The sequence below is a fragment of the Sus scrofa genome, chromosome 4 (genome assembly GCF_054392235.1).
Source record: "Sus scrofa isolate SSC_HxYL_T2T_F1_AM1 chromosome 4, Sscrofa_HxYL_maternal_Yorkshire_Landrace_v2.0, whole genome shotgun sequence".
NCBI lineage: Eukaryota > Metazoa > Chordata > Mammalia > Artiodactyla > Suidae > Sus > Sus scrofa.
Genome location: NC_139386.1, coordinates 72,136,968 through 72,153,127, shown reverse-complemented (window position 1 = coordinate 72,153,127; position 16,160 = coordinate 72,136,968). Strand labels below are relative to the sequence as shown.

At 35.8% G+C, this 16,160-nt stretch overlaps 1 protein-coding gene across 4 annotated transcripts in view; it reads right to left on the bottom strand.

Moving 5' to 3' along the window:
* The window catches only part of PPP1R42 (protein phosphatase 1 regulatory subunit 42), a 42,216-nt gene that overhangs the window by 4,107 nt on the left and 21,949 nt on the right, over positions 1–16,160 (bottom strand). For 2 of the 4 annotated variants that reach the window (XM_085022284.1, XM_005663043.4), the window contains 3 exons: positions 11,076–11,193; positions 9,002–9,133; positions 1,929–2,088 (listed from right to left, as the gene is read on the bottom strand). In XM_085022284.1, coding sequence (XP_084878410.1) covers positions 1,929–2,088; positions 9,002–9,133; positions 11,076–11,193 — 410 coding nt within the window. Of the gene's footprint in view, positions 1–1,924; positions 2,089–9,001; positions 9,134–11,075; positions 11,194–16,160 lie in introns of those variants that run through there. The other 2 variants (XM_085022283.1, XM_001926086.5) reach the window with 2 other exon arrangements.

The following is a 16,160-nucleotide window of genomic DNA, read 5'->3' as shown; positions in this document are numbered from 1 at the left end:
ATAGGATATAGGCCTAGCTTTCAGAGTGTAAACCTTAAAGAAATGTGGGGCACATGCTTTTAGCGTTTTGAAAGAAGCCTCCAAGCTCCTTTCCATCTCCAAGCAGGCTCCCCACGTCAAATCTTAAATATAGGCTGTAAGGGACCCCTCTGCTGATCCCAGCTCATTCTCTTCCTTACAGTAATTAAGATAAGGAGTTGCTTCAGTCAACTTTTTAGAAACTAAAAATATATTCTTTATATTTGAGCTATGTATTTTGTTTTTAGTTCTTTACTGACCTGATTTTATTCTTGTCTCTTAGCTTTACACTAAACTAGTAAAATATTAGCAACAGGCACACCCTAAAAATCTATTATCAAGAGCTTAATGAAATTTCATAATATATTTCATCACCTTTTATTAAAGAGAGGTAGAATTGATATTCCCATTTAATAGACTTAAATTGAGAGTTCCCATTGTGGCTTAGTGGAAACGAATCTGACTAGCATCCATGAGGATGCAGGTTCGATCTCTGGCCTCACTTAGTAGGTTAAGGATCCTGCGTTGCCATGAGCTGTAGTGTAGGTCACAGATGCAGCCCCGATCTGGCGTTGCTGTGGCTGTGGTGTAGGCCAGCAGCTACAGCTCCAAATTCGACCCCTAGCCTGGGCACCTCCCTATGCCGCGGGTGTGACCCTAAAAAAAAGACAAAAAAATTAATAAGACTTAAATCATTTGTGATACCAAAACAATATTTTGGCATGTCCTCAGTGAAAATGTTACTTGAGGAAATAAAAATATTTAAAAGAAAATATTTATGTAGTGCTTTTTTACATGGTAAAACTACAGACTCAAGATTGAACATAATCAACATCTCTGATAGTGGCAGAAGCATGGTATTCTTTATATTAGAATAGAACCCTCTATTCTCCTGGTTTCTTTAGGATAGCTTGTCTTAGCAGTACTTAGAAGTTAAGACCCCTAGACTGGGAACCTCCATATGCTGTGGGTGTGGCTCTAAAAAGACACACACACACACAAAAAAAAAAAACACAACTTTTTAAAACCAAAAAAGTAAACTTTCTTCTCATCAGGAGACTTAGAGCTGATTCATAATGAGCTAAATTATGTATAAACTCGAGGTTTAGAAGTGATTTATAAACTATTTTTGGATTATAAATCTCTTTGAGAATCTTTTTTTTTTTATTTTTATTTTTTTTAACTTTTAGGGCTACACCCCAGGCATATGGAAGTTCCCAGGCTAGGAGTCGAATGGGAGCTGCAGCTGCCAGCCTACACCACAGCCACAGCAATGTAGGATCCAAGCTGAGTCTGCCACCTATACCACAGGTCACAGCAACGCTGGATCTGTAACCCACTGAGCGAAGCCAGGGATCGAACCCGCAACCTCATGGTTCCTAGTGGGATTTGTTTCCACTGTGCCATGATGGGAACTCTTCTCTTGGAGAATCTAATGAAACTTCTGATGTCTCTTTCGGGGACACCAGATTAAGAAACTTTGGTTTAGAGAAGTGGTGAAAGTAGCCTGTCTCTGTAGCAGTGCTTTGGATTTCCACTCCTTTCTACCACCAGATGCCCTTGCTATAGCCATCCCCTCACTGGAGGACCATCTGGGCCTCAGGCTGCTTTGATATGATCCCTGCTCATTCAGAGATATTTACCTGCTGCTTCTGGGACTTTCCTGAGTCATGTGCCCTACTCAGTGAGAGCATTTAATTTGTAACTCCCAGCTCATCGAAAATCAGCCCTTCCCCTGCAACTTTATATTGTTGGGCAGTTGAACAACGAACTTTTTGGGGGTGCTGGGCAAGAAGAATTTGACAATAGAGAAGTAGGAGACAGAGGGTCTCTCTTCTTCTGTGTTGACAGTGAGGGTGTCCCATCCTCCCCACAAAAGAGAAATCACACAAATATTTGAAAGAGCCTACCCCATCTCTTCAGTAATTTTAGGGTTATCTTCTTCGATGCTTTTTGGAGATGCATTTCCATTTGCAAAGTATCTCTGTATATCAGAGAAAAAAACTAATTTTGGCTTACCCACTTGTGGGTAATAAACAGGAACTGTGTGATGCATCGTTTCAAAGTTACCTGTAGCGTACAAAGAATTAAAAGCATTCTGCTTTGAAACTAATAACTAAATTGTAAAAATGGAAAAAACAGCATTAGACTATCTAAAATTATATCTTATGAAATGGAATTAAGTAAGGTTAAATATATGTACAGCAAAACCAATTAAAAATTAATATCCAAGATAAAATATTATGGACTTTCTTTTTTTAAGTTTTTAAAATTTTTATTATAGTTGATTTACAGTGTTCTGTCAGTTTCTGCTGTACAGCAGAGTGACCCAGTTATACATGTGTCTACATTCTTTTTTTTACACTACCCTCCAATATGTTCCATCAGAAGTGATTAGATATAGTTCTCTGTGCTATACAGCATAAATATCACAGACTTTCATACATGAGAACCTGCACAGGAAAGTTTATGGTCAACTCTCATAGGCAAGATGGGTACATCGACATTAATATAAATATTAACTGCCCTTGCATTTAGTTGTTATAAGTTCATTTTTTTCAGTGTGTTTAACCTTTGGGGAGTAGATTAGTTTAGTTTTGGCAATGTGTTCATTCCTTTATTTTCTTTTCTTTCTTTTTTTTTTTTTTTTCTATTTCTTTGGGCCGCTCCCGCGGCATATGGAGGTTCCCTTCCCAGGCTAGGGGTCCAATCGGAGCTGTAGCCACCGGCCTACGCCAGAGCCACAGCAACGCGGGATCGGAGCCGCGTCTGCAACCTACACCACAGCTCACGGCAACGCCGGATCGTTAACCCACTGAGCAAGGGCAGGGACCGAACCCGCAACCTCATGGTTCCTAGTCGGATTCGTTAACCACTGCGCCACGACGGGAACTCCTCATTCCTTTATTTTCATACTTAATATTCCACATCATTTCCCTGTTTAGATCCTCCTTCCCTTCCAGGAGTGATTTCCTTTTAAGTAAAGACTGCCTTATTTTATTTTTATTTTTATTTTTTTGATTTTTAGGGCCACATCTGCAGCATACGGAAGTTCCAAGGCTAGAGGTTGAATCAGAACTGCAGCTGCCAGCTTATGCCACAGCTATAGCAACTCCAGATCCAAGCCGAGTCTGTGACCTACATCACAGCTCACGGCAACGAAGAATCCTTAACCCATTGAGCGAGGCCAGGGATTGAACCTATGTCCTCATGGATGCTGGTCAGATTCATTACTGCCGAGCCACTACAGAAACTCCAAGACTGCCTTATTCACCTCTAATTCCAGTGCCTAGTATAGTCTTGGGCACATCCAAAGTGCTCAACAAGTGTTTATTATATGGATAAATGAATATTTCCATCAAAGCACTAACAAAGTAAATGCTAAAAGATATTCAGATATTTTGAATTTTGTTAAAGTGTTTGATTTTGCTTCTAATTTTGAGCTATATAGTTAATGTGACTGCATTTAGGAAACTATTTCTTTTGGTAAGATCCCTGAAGTCTGAGGTCATAATCCCTGTAATTTTACCATATAGAGCTCCAAATTTACAGGGCTACCAAAAATATGTAAAAGGTAGCAGCCCTTTTACAAAAATGACTATCTTTCTAAGACTTCCTATTCACTTACAATGTATTTGGTTGTGCAGAGGTACCTTTAAGTGGTTCATCTTAGCTCTTCTGAAGACCTGAAGGTATATTGTAAATTTAGAAACACAATATATCTTCTAGACTGTAATTCATGTTTCCCATTTCTCTTGAGTAGCAATAATAGAGACTTTACATAGAGACCATAGTGTAAGCCACATACCTAAGGATAGAGTTACTGCGTGTTACATATATGCATCTAGGGATGTCACTGGTTATAAGCCTGGAAGGCTCAGAACTGTACCATTTGTTTGGTTGGGAATGGCAAATGTGTATAGGAAATGAGAAAGTACGGTATCTACAAATGGCCAACAGAGAATAGATAAGTATTCCTGAGGAAAACTCAGATAATTTCTATTTCAGCTTATCAGCTTTCAACTTCAATTTTACTTCAATGTAATTGACCTCAAGAGTTCCTGTCGTGGTGCAGCGGAAACAAATCTGACTAGGAACTATGAGGTTGTGGGTTTGATCCCTGGCCTCGCTCAGTGGGTTAAGGATCTGGCATTGCTGTGGCATAGGCTGGCGGCTACAGTTCCAATTCGACCCTTGGACTGGGAATCTTCATATGCTGTGGGTGGGGACTTAAAAAGACAAAAAGACAAAAAAAAATTAATTGAACTCAAAAACAAAAAAAAGGAGTTCCCGTTGTGGCACAGTGGTTAATGAATCTGACTAGGAACCATGAGGTTTCAGGTTCAGTCCCTGGCCTAGCTTAGTGGGTTAGGGATCAGGTGTTGCTGTGAGCTGTGGTGTAGGTCACAGACGCGGCTTGGATCCCGCGTTGCTGTGGCTCTGGCTAGGCCAGTGGCTACAGCTCCGATGAGACCCCTACCCTGGGAACCTCCATATACCACGGGAGCGGCCCTAGAAAAGACAAAAAAAGATAATAATAATAATAATTGACCTCAGAGTCTATTTTTCAACATAGTAAATAATATAATCCATTTGAATACTTTAAAAATTTCAAAGTTCTGTTGTAATAGTCTGCTTTTCCTCCCTAGTTCCTTTTTATTCATGAAAATTAATTGTTTATATATCACATGTTTACACACTTGTAGATGTTTTTAAATTCCCACCAAACTGAAGTGAATTTCTAAGTAGAGTGACATTATTATCCTCATGTCGAAGCATGATTTAACCAGTCATCGCTAGAGTGGTCACTAGAAGCCAAAGCTTTTTTATGAAGTTAGATAACTTTGATTAATCAATCACTGTGCTCCATGCTATTTTTGTGACCTTAGAGAATTTATTTCATCTTCATAAAACTCAGCTTTCCCAGCTTAAAAATGAATATAATAATTTTCTTCACCTAAATTTCATCTTATCACAAGTTAAAATGATTAAAACAATAACGTGATAAGTATCTGAAATGTTTCCACAGTAAATATTAGCTCTCTTTTCTTCCCTGCCCTCTTTGGCTTCCTAGACTGAAGTGCTTTCCATTTTAAATTATTAATGATTATTATGATACCAACTACAATAAGGTATGAAATGATGCTTCTGTACTATGTAACATTCAATATGGCTTTTAAAAAATTTGGTAAGAACATTTAACACAAAATCTACCCTGTTAATGATTTTTAAAATATACAGCAAATATATTATTGTTGACTATAGGTACAACTTTATATAGCAGATCTCTAGAGCTTATTCATCTTGCTTGACTGGAACTTCATGCCTATTGATTAGTAACTCCTCATTTCCCCCACCTCCTAGCCCCTGGCAGCCACCATTCCACTCTCTGATTCTATGAATTTGACTATTCCTCATATATGTGGAATTATGCAGTATTTGCCTTTCTGTGACTGGTTTATTTTAATTTAGCATAAGGTTCCCCAAGGTTCATCCACATTTTTTCATATTACAGAATCTCCCTCTTTTTAAAGGTTAACACACACACACACACACACACACACACTTATTTTCTTTATCCTTTCATCCATCAGTGGACATTTAGGTGGTTTCTACGTTTTGGATATTGTGAATAGTGCTGCAGTTAACATAGGAGTGTTAAGATCTCTTTAAGAGCCTGATTTCAGTTCTTTTGGATAAATACTCAGAAGTGAGGTTGCTGGGTAGTATGGTAGTTCTGCATTTAAATTTTGAGGCCTTGTTATACTGTTTTTAACAGTGTTTGCACCATTTTGCACTACCACCAACAGAGTGCAGGGGTTCCAATTTTATCTACATCCCTACCAACATTTGTTGTTTTTTATTTTCTGTCATTTAATAATAGCCATCCGGACAGGTATGAGGGAGGATCTTAACTGTGGTTTTGATTTGCCTTTCCCTGTTGATTAGTGACATTGAAGATTTTAAAAATATACCTGTTGGCCATTTTATAGGTCTTCTTTGGATATACGTTTGTTGGGAATGCTGTTGGAAAAATGATGCCAGTTGCTTTCTCAATGCAGGTTTGTCACAAACTTTCAGTTTGTACAGAGTGCAATATCTGTGAAGTGCAGTAAAGTGAACTGCAGTAAATCAAGGTATGCCTGAAATTAGTTTATTTATTGAAATATAATGTACAATATTTTGTTATTTTCAGAAGTACTACATAGTGATTTGACATTTGCATCATTGTGAAATGATTTCCACCCTCTATATCCATCCATGTTATCACAAGTGGCAAGATTTTATTTTTATTTTTAATGGCTGAGTAATATTCCATTGTATATATCACATCTTCTTTATCCATTCATCTATTGATGGATACTTAGATTTCTTCCATATCTTGGCTATTATAAATTATGCTGCAATGAACTTTGGTGTGTATATATCTTTTCAAATTAGTGTTGTTGTTTTCTTTGAGTAGATACCCAGAAGGGGAATTGCTGGATCATAAGGCAGTTCTATTTTTAATTTTTAAAAGAGTCTCCATACATTTTACCATAGTTGCTGCACCAGTTTACAATCCCACAAACAGTTTATCAGGGTTCCCTTTCTCCACATCCTTGCCGTCCTTGTTATTTGTTGTCTTTTCGGTAATTGCCATTCTGATAGGTGTGAGGTGGTATCTCATTGTGGTTTTATTTTTACTTCCTTGATGAGTAGTGATGCTGAGCATCTTTTCATGTGTCTATTAAACATCTACTATATGTCTTCTTTTGAAAAATGTCTATTCATGTCTTCTGCCCATTTTTTAATTGAGTTGTTTTTCTGATCCTGACCTGTATGAGTTCTTTGTGTATTTTATATATCAATCCCTTCTTGATCCTATCATTTGCAGTAATCTTCTCCCATTCAGTAGGCTGTCTTTTCACTAAGTTGGTAGTCTACTTCTCTGTGCAAAAGGTTTTCAGTTTGACATAGTCCCATTTGTTTGTTTTTGCGTTTGTTTCCCTTGCCTGCGGAGACAGATCCAAAAAGAATATTGCTAAGACCAGTGTCAAAGAGCTCACTGCCCATGTTTTCTTCTAGGAGTTTTATGGTTTCAGCTATTATATTTAAGTCTTTAATCCATTTTTTAGTTTATTTTTGTATATGGTGTGAGAAAGTGGTCCAGTTTGATTCTTTTGCACGTACCTGCTTAGTTTTCTTCACACCATTTAATGAAGAGGCTATCTTTCCTCCATTGTATATTCTTGCCTCCTTTGTTGTAGATTAATTGGCTATATAGGCATGGGCTTATTTCTAATCTCTCTATTCTGTTCCATTGATCTGTGTGTCTAATTTTGTGCCAGTACTGTACTTTTTTGTTTACTGTAGCTTTGTAGTATATATTTGACCCTTGAATGACACTGGTTTTTATCGGCTCAGGTTCACTTTTATGCTGATTTTTTAAAAATAGTATCTGCTACATTATTATATGATCCAAGTTTGCTGTAGTTTGAAATCAGAAAGCATGATCTCTCCATCTTTGTTGTTTTTTCTTGACATTGCTTTGGCAGTACTTTGCATCTTTGGGATAATACTGAAAATATATAAATCCTTACCCTGTGTCTAGTTTTGCCCTTCATAGCCAGCCAGGTATAAGCAGAGGAGGAGAAATGCCTCCTGTCCATTTTATACGTTTTAGATCCTGAGAAATTCACATTGCAACCCTGTGCAACACTGTATCATCCCTCATGGGTATACCCTCAGCTCAGAAAGTCCCATTCTTTGAAATAATTTTCACAGTTCATATTCAGTGGACACGATATGGCAAAATCATTAGAGCGTTCCTCATCTGCTTCTCTTCACTTCAACCTCTTGTCCTAGAGTGGCAGAGCTCCTAGGATATGCTATTCATGTATAAAACCTTACTACACTCTTTAAGTTCCCCTTTTCCTATTCCCCTGGCTAGCCCCTTTTTATGCCTCCATCCCCTGTTAGCTGTGGAATAAGAAGACCATTAGCATTCAAACATGACCATGGAACAGAGGAAGAAAGGGGCCCATTTCAGTGTTATTCACTATAGAGTCTATAAAGAGTGAATTTGAGGATGCTCCCCAACATGATAAAGATGATTATTAAGATTAACTTAGCTACATTTAGTTTCATTGGTTAGGCAATAGGTGGCATGCCCTAAGTTAACACATCCTTAGGCGTATTATAATCAAAATATTCAAATGTTGGATGTATACATAGGAAAGGGGACAGGCCACAGAGTATAGGCTGCATATGTGGTTGCGATATGTTCTTATGCTGATGAAAATTGTGATTTTTGCCCTGCTACTAAACAAATATACTTGTGACTTAGGTTTTAAAAATTATATAGCTGATTGTTGTTTTGTCATTTACATAACTAATTGCACTTTGCCAGATATAAAATTACTCATTTTTCTCTACCCTGATGGCTCTCTGTTTACATAGCTGACATAGTAATACTCAAAAAATATGAAGTAAACATAGCTCTTTTTTTGATAGTGGCTACCATTTTCATATGTAAAAATTTCCTGGGAATTGTAAATAAGTAAAACAAGTAAGTAAATAAATAAGTAAAAAAAAAACCCCCACAAGAACCTTAAACAAAGGTTATATTAAATAAAGGTTATATTTTAAACAAAAAATATAAGCAAGGAGTTCCTGCTGTGGTGCAGTGGGTTAAGAACCTGACTGCAGTGGCTCATGTCACTGTGGAGGTGTGGGTTCATCCCTGGCCTGGCACAGTGGGTTAAAGAATTTGATGTTGTCACACCTGTGGTGTAGGTCACAGCTGTGGTTCAGATTCAATCCCTGGCCTGGAACTTCCATATGCTGTGGATGCAGCCATTTAAAGAAAAAATACACACACACACACACGTATATATATAAACAAAACACTCTTATTTTTGGCTTTTTTTTTTTTTTTTGGTTGAGAAGAATATTCCCTTTGGTAGTAGAGTGATTAACTAATGAATGACAACTTGCTTACCTATGTTTGAGTTACTTGTATCCTCATTTTTATTGTTCCTTTTCTTGCTGATTTTCTTGGCATCTTTGGATGCTTTCCAATTCATTAGGAATTGTCTTTCCATATTTTTAATTTCTTTTCCATCAAGGATTTCTAGAGAAAAATATGTATGTTAAAATAGATAGTATATAAATATTATAAATATTTTGTATCAATACAACATAAATATTATTATAAATACAATATATTTATGTATTATATATTCATGTATAACATATTATATATATTATATATATTTTTATATATTTTATATATATACTCTTACAATATATATACCTCTGGTTTAGGGCACATAAACTTAAGTTATACCAAAGGCTGAAATAAATTTATTTTTAAAATACTTTATTTATAAAACTTCTATATATTTGTTGAACTTTTATTTATTTTTAATTATTTTTTCCAATTCAAAAAAGAGTATGTGCTTATTATCAGCTGAATCATGATGAAAAAACATAAAAGGGGTCTATATTAACTATCTATATTTCTCCTTTCCACCACCGACAAAGATAATCACTGTAAACAATTTGATATATGGTCGTCCTTCTTGGATCATAAATAAATTATATTGTTATTTAAAAAAACAAAAATGTCATACTCAATGGAATTAAATATTATCTAGTCAGTTAAATAATTATGTGGTTATTCATAGGAGAAAGCAAAATATATTTTTATGTTAATGAAAATAAGTTTTATATATGTAATGTGGTGTTTTGAAGGTACACACATTAATAACACTTATTATATCCTAAGACATAGGATATAATAGGAATAATTCACATAGCTGACCTCTTGGTTCTATGAAGTGAGATTTCAGATATCTTTACATTTTGTTCCTTTAAAAAATTTTGAAAATTTAGCATCTTAAAATTGCCCAGTAATTTTCATACATTTCAAGATATTTGGAAAATTCAAATAAATGGAAAAAAATTGTTTGTCCCACAACCAAAAATAATCACTGAAAACCATTGATAACACTTTAGCATATTTCTTAGCATTATTTTATTTTCCAGGTATATATTATGTGTATATGTATGTATGTATGTATTATATAAAAATGGAATTCTCTATACAGTATTAAATCCTACTTTTTAATGTCATATTGTGAGCATTTTTCCATGTCTTTCTTTAAACACAATTTTTTAATAACTGATAGTATTCCAAGTATAAAATACAGGTAATTTACCTTTAAAAATATAGATGTCTGTTCTTCCTGTGTATTCTTTGGGGTACAGGGTGGGCAGGGTGTGACCCTTGCATATGTGTTTTGAAAAATTGTCTTGGGTGTTTCTGATATGCCCTCTGTCAACCCCTCCTTCCCTCAAGAGAACCACTGCTCTAGCATTATGATTAACCAAGGTCTACTACAGCTATGAGCTTTGAAATGGTTTTGCCATATGCTAGTTTTTACACCCAAGTACAGCATGTCACAGAAGCACTCTCACAAATCTCCTCTGTGAAAGGGCAGTGCTTGTCTCTCTCATGCAGCATAAAACTTGGTCCCTATTGATGAGTGTTGGTCCATTTCCCCTTTTATAGTGCATATTCAGGAATGTTATTATTTGTAAGGATCTCATAAGGGACTCCTTACTTTACTCTCCTTTCAAATGAAAGGAACTCTTGTATGTTCTTAGGGTGCCATTTGGGAAGTGTCAAGCAATAAAAACTTCGATCAATTTTATCTACAAAACCAAGAGTCTCTTGAGATCTTCAGAGAATTTGTGCAATGAAAATTTGGCAAAAAGTCAGCAATTTTTACACATTTATGACTAACTACTTTTGTTGGTAACAGCCACATTTTCTTTTCAAGGAAGCACTGTCTGGTGTCTTAATTATTCTAAACAGCAGATATTTTTCATGTTTTATTTCTCAATTTTTGACTTTTGCTTTTATTAAAATATCAAATTTAAAGTTGACCGTTTTTGTGAAATCAGATGTCACCTTTATATTTCTGAAGATTTGCAGATAAATTAACTAAGGAGTTAACCAGGTCTCGTTCTCTAAGAGAAACCATATTAATATAATATTAAATATGTACCCAGTGATTTGGACACCAATATCAATCTATCTCTGTATTTTGGTTTGAGACAAACAGGATTTCTATTTAGATCCATTTTCCACAGCTTCATCAACTTGTTCAGCAAAAACTCCAAATCCTATAATTAGAGAAGAAAAAAGCAAAACACAACTATTTCATACTTATAAATCTTTCTTTCATGTCAGTTAACTGTTTTTAAAGGTAATTACTGTTTTTCATGGAGTTCTAGCTCAGAGCCAGGTACTTAGGAGGTATACAATAAATCTTTTCTTGATAAAATACTCTATACTAATAATAGAGGGGGTTAAAGATGAGACAAAAAGCAAGGTTTAGGTTTCAGGCCACAGAACTGTTCTCTGTCACACTCCCTTAAATGAACCCAACCGGCATCTCAGAAAACAGTCTCTCTGGCTATTCACACCGTAGAAGATGCCCTTTTCTTTCTTTTTTTCTTTGGCTTTTTTTAGGGTCCCAAGGTATATGGAGGTTCCCAGGCTAAGGATCTAATCAGAGCTACAGCTGCCGGCCTTCACCACAGCAACTAGAGATCTGAGCCTCGTCTGTGACCTACACCACAGCTCAGAGCAACGCCAGATCCTTAATCCACTGAGCGAGGTCAGGGATCAAAGCCGAAACCTCATGGTTCCTAGTTGGATTCGTTTCCGCTGCGCCAAGACAGAAACTCCATGATGCCCTTTTCTTAGTGGAGTTTATGGAAGTTTACAGATAAAGGCTATTATGGAGCCGTGAGTAAGAAGTCTCTTGGCATTGTGAGCAATATATATTGCTGCTTTTTCTTTAAAAAAAATAAATATCAAGGGGAAAAATAGGAGCAAAAAATCACTTGTGAGCTTATCACCCAGAGATCACTTTTAATATGTTGCGTATCCTGCTCGTCTTCTTTTTTGAGAATAGGGATTTCTTTTTTAATTGTCATCATACTGTGGGTACAGTTTTGTTTTATGTATATCATAAACATTTGCATGTTTTAATAGCTTACAAGAAAATCAGCTCATTGGTATTTTGATGAATAATTAAGTTGTTCCATGGTTGATAATCCAAGTGAATGTGAGAAAAACAGATTAATGGCCTTTAAGAACCAGCTCTCCTAGTTTGCCCTCTTCACTTGCTCTTCCCATTTTGTTTTTTTTCAATCCAGTGTCATTATACTTCTCCAATGCCTTGTCTTTCTGTCATTCCTTTTCCTGCTTTGTCCCATTCCTCATTTTTTATGTGCATGTTTTACTCTAGCTACTATTTAATAGAAGTGATATATATTTATACTTTATTTCTTATTCATGCCCCAATATATCTGTTTTTTTTTAAACCAGATAAGTTTAATTTATCTGTAATGAATTACTCAAAACAAGTAATGGAAAAACTGCTTTTCTACTTTATAGCCTGTGATTGATTTTTAAAAATTTAGTGGTCATAAGCCCTTCAGTATGGCAAAACATTCTTTTAAAGCAACTGTTTTACTGATAATAATGATAAATATTGATATTAACTAAATTCTGTGGAGAGTTTTCTGGTTTTCAGAGTACTGCCATATATGTGATGTTGTACATGACTAGGGTGATTGCTTTCCTTTAGAATGTGGGTATGAAGATTACAAAGTTAATAAAAGTTACAGAGGAGAGCAGCAGACAAACACTTGTGATTCTTCCATTTGTTTTCCTACAGTGAAGACCAAACTTATCATAGGGTGTAAGGAGAAATTAGGAATATAAATTATACATTAATTCATACATAGTCTTAATTGTAAAGCTGAAAGTAATTAACAATGCATTGCCTGGTGTTTTACTCCCCATGGCATTTCCTCACCCTCAAAGCTTGATACCTTTCAGCTTTGTATATCTATTTAATCTATTTGTAACTTCCATTTTATTCTTTGTTTAATTCATGTTTATGTTTAAATATTTCATTTTTCAATTTTTGGAAAATTTTCTTATAAGACTGTATTTATTCTTTAGGTTTTAGAAAATATATATATTTTTACGATGAAGCTACATCTTAAAAATCCTCCCCAACTGCCCTATCAAGGAGGTAGCAAAATATGGAACATCCGTATGTGCCTGCATCTACATGAAGAAATGCTATCTTTGGGGAATAATTAGGCAGCCAGGTGTCCAGGACCCAGAGCACCTGGTAAGTCCTTTAATCTTGCTGAGGCCTATGTCTTCCTACAGAAAGTGGTATTTCTGCCTGCTTCATTATTCAGCAGATATTTATTGAATCATGGGCTAAGTTCTGTGCTAGACTCTGATATATCCAAATAAATAATTCATGTGAAAAATATAAGGAATTGTTTAAAAATATACAGGCAACCCAAAGTGTCCTGACACTGCTGCTTACTATTTGACCTTAAGCAAGTCTGTGTCCTCATTTATAAAGTAAAGATAATTAGTATTAGTTGCTGTGGCATATAAAGTGTAACAGGCAAGTAAGGAATAGATGTGTTAATTCTCTCCCCCTTTGTCTCAGCTAATTTCCTTTCTCTTAATTTTGGTCCACAGAGAGCAAAAATTGTTGTAAGGGAGAATAAGCTTCTGATCCACTGACAAGCAGTTGATTTCTTAAAAGAAAGCTCTCTTTAAAAGTTATAACTTCATCCTTCAGTCCCTGAATTATGCTCTCTTCAGGACACTTGTACAACAGCTTTTGATACAGCCATAATTATTTTATGTGAGAGTTTCACTGTATTTCTCTTAGTTTAAAACCATCTGAGGATGGAATTGTGCATTGCATTTTTATACGGTGTTGAATAAGATGCCCATTATGCAAAAGTTAATAATAACAATAAGAGAACTTTAAATTTATACAGATAAAAAGAGTCCTGTAGAGTTTGTTAATTGTTCTTCACTTGATAAATGACCCTCAACATACTCCTTCCAGTGTATGTTTATTTAAGACTAAACTAATCCTTTGCTGAAATATGATTACCCTTTGGATACGCTCTGGTTGTTCATTGCCTTCCTGTCTTTAATAAAATGCTTTCACTTTCCTGCCCTTCAATAAGTTACTAAAGGGAGCAGACACTTTTCTGGACAGTCTCTGTATGATAAATGATCATGTCATGCTATCACTTAGAAGAGTGCTGCAAAATACCAAGGAGCCAGTTCTATTTCCCATGCAGGGCTGGTGCCTAAGCCTCTTACAGGAGCCTGCTGCTCCGGCAGTGCTCTCTGCAATTAATGATGGCTGCTGATGAACCTGTATTTGACCAGCATGCTCCAATCTTTATCGGAAATGTCTACCCCAACTGTTCTAACTAAATCTAAAGACAGCCATTTGTCATCCTCCTGACTGCTTGTCATCATCTGCCCACAAAAATCTATAATTTTTGGCTTGTTCCTGACTAAACTGTGGAGTGAATAAATTTATCTTTGGGTTACTCAACTTGTCAGGATCAATATTGAGCAGAGGTTGAATAAATTAGAAACTGAGAAAACATGACAGGCCATAGTGGTTTGTTCGTCTGTGTCTTATAAATCAAATATTTAGTTTATATAAGAGGCAAGCACATCAAATTTTTTATTTCCATTTATTCTAAGATGCTTTACCTCATGATAAATGGTCATCAGAAAACCAATAAAGTAAATCACTAATATATCTGACTGTGAGATGAATTTTTCTGATCATTTTATTGATTTAGCAAACTTTGCAGACATAAAAACTGTAGGTAAAAATTGAATTTTTGTTCCTTCATCTTTTTATATATATTTTGCAGCCATGATATTTATTTGACTCAATAATGTCAACAAACTATATAATGTTGGTCTTAGTAAAGTTCATGGCTCATCAAGCTACTTGCAGACATTCAAGTTTTATTATAAATTTAATATTTTAATACATTGCTGCATTCTTATTTGAGTTACAGAAAAAATGCAAAGAAGTGTTAAAAGTAAATGTCATTTAAACTAGAGCCTTATGAGTTAAAGGAGTTTCTAAAATATAGAGTATTTGGCTTGAAACATTTCTTTCTCCTCCTCCTCCTCAGTGGTTGATTTTGTCACCAGTTTTATTGGGAGAACTGGGTCATTAAACATAGAGTTTTCTCAGTTACCTGCCTTTGGTCTCACACTTCCCCTTCCATTCCTCTTTCCAATTTTTATCAACAAAGAAAAAGTCCCACCTCTTTCCCCAAATTACTCAGTTCTCTTGATCCCTTCTCCTCTCCACAGGCCTCCTCATCTTGATATGATTTTTCTCTTGCATTTCCATTTCCAGTCTCTCCCTCTCCTCTGGCTTTTCTCCTCTTTTTTATGATTTTTTCCCCCATTATAGTTGGTTTACAGTGTTCTGTCAATTTCTACTGTACAGCAAAGTGACCCAGTCATATATATATGTATATATATATATACTTTTTCTCACATTTTCCTCCATCATGTTCTCCTATCTCTTACCATCACTACACTTCTTGAAAGAGTTGAGCAGACTAGTTCTCAAACTATTATGTGCTTATGAATCACCTAAGGAACTTGTTTAAATGCTTGTTCTGATTTATTAGGTCTGAGGCAGAAGCTGAGATGTGGCATTTCAGATGCTAATGTTGCTGATTCTAGGACCATATTTTGTGTTATAAGAGTCTAGGTCACTGCCTTTCCTTCTTCAACCACTGGATACTCCTGCAGCCTGGTGCTTTTGAACAGATACTGTTAACATTATTACTGTGCCATACATTGACAATTTCAGACTTTCTTAGTCTCAGTTCTTTAGAGTGACTTATCCAACTGACTGCACCCTTTATGACCATATTTTGTTACCTCCCTGGATCCTGCATGTATCTTTGGCCCCACAAATAGCAAAGCTCTAACCATAGAAATCTCTAGTATATAAACAGGCTGCTTCCTAGAAGTTGGTTTTGAGAATGGAGAATATTTTTTCATAAAAAAAAAACAGTGCTATGCCTGGTGGACTATTCCTGATTTAGCCCATAAAAGTAATCTAGGAGTTCCCACTGTGGTGCAACGGAATTGGTGGTGTTTCTGCAGCGCCAGGATGCAGGTTCCATCCCTGGCCTGGCACAGTGAGTTAAAGGATCCAGTCTTGGTTGCAACTGCAGCTTGGATCTGATCCCTGGCC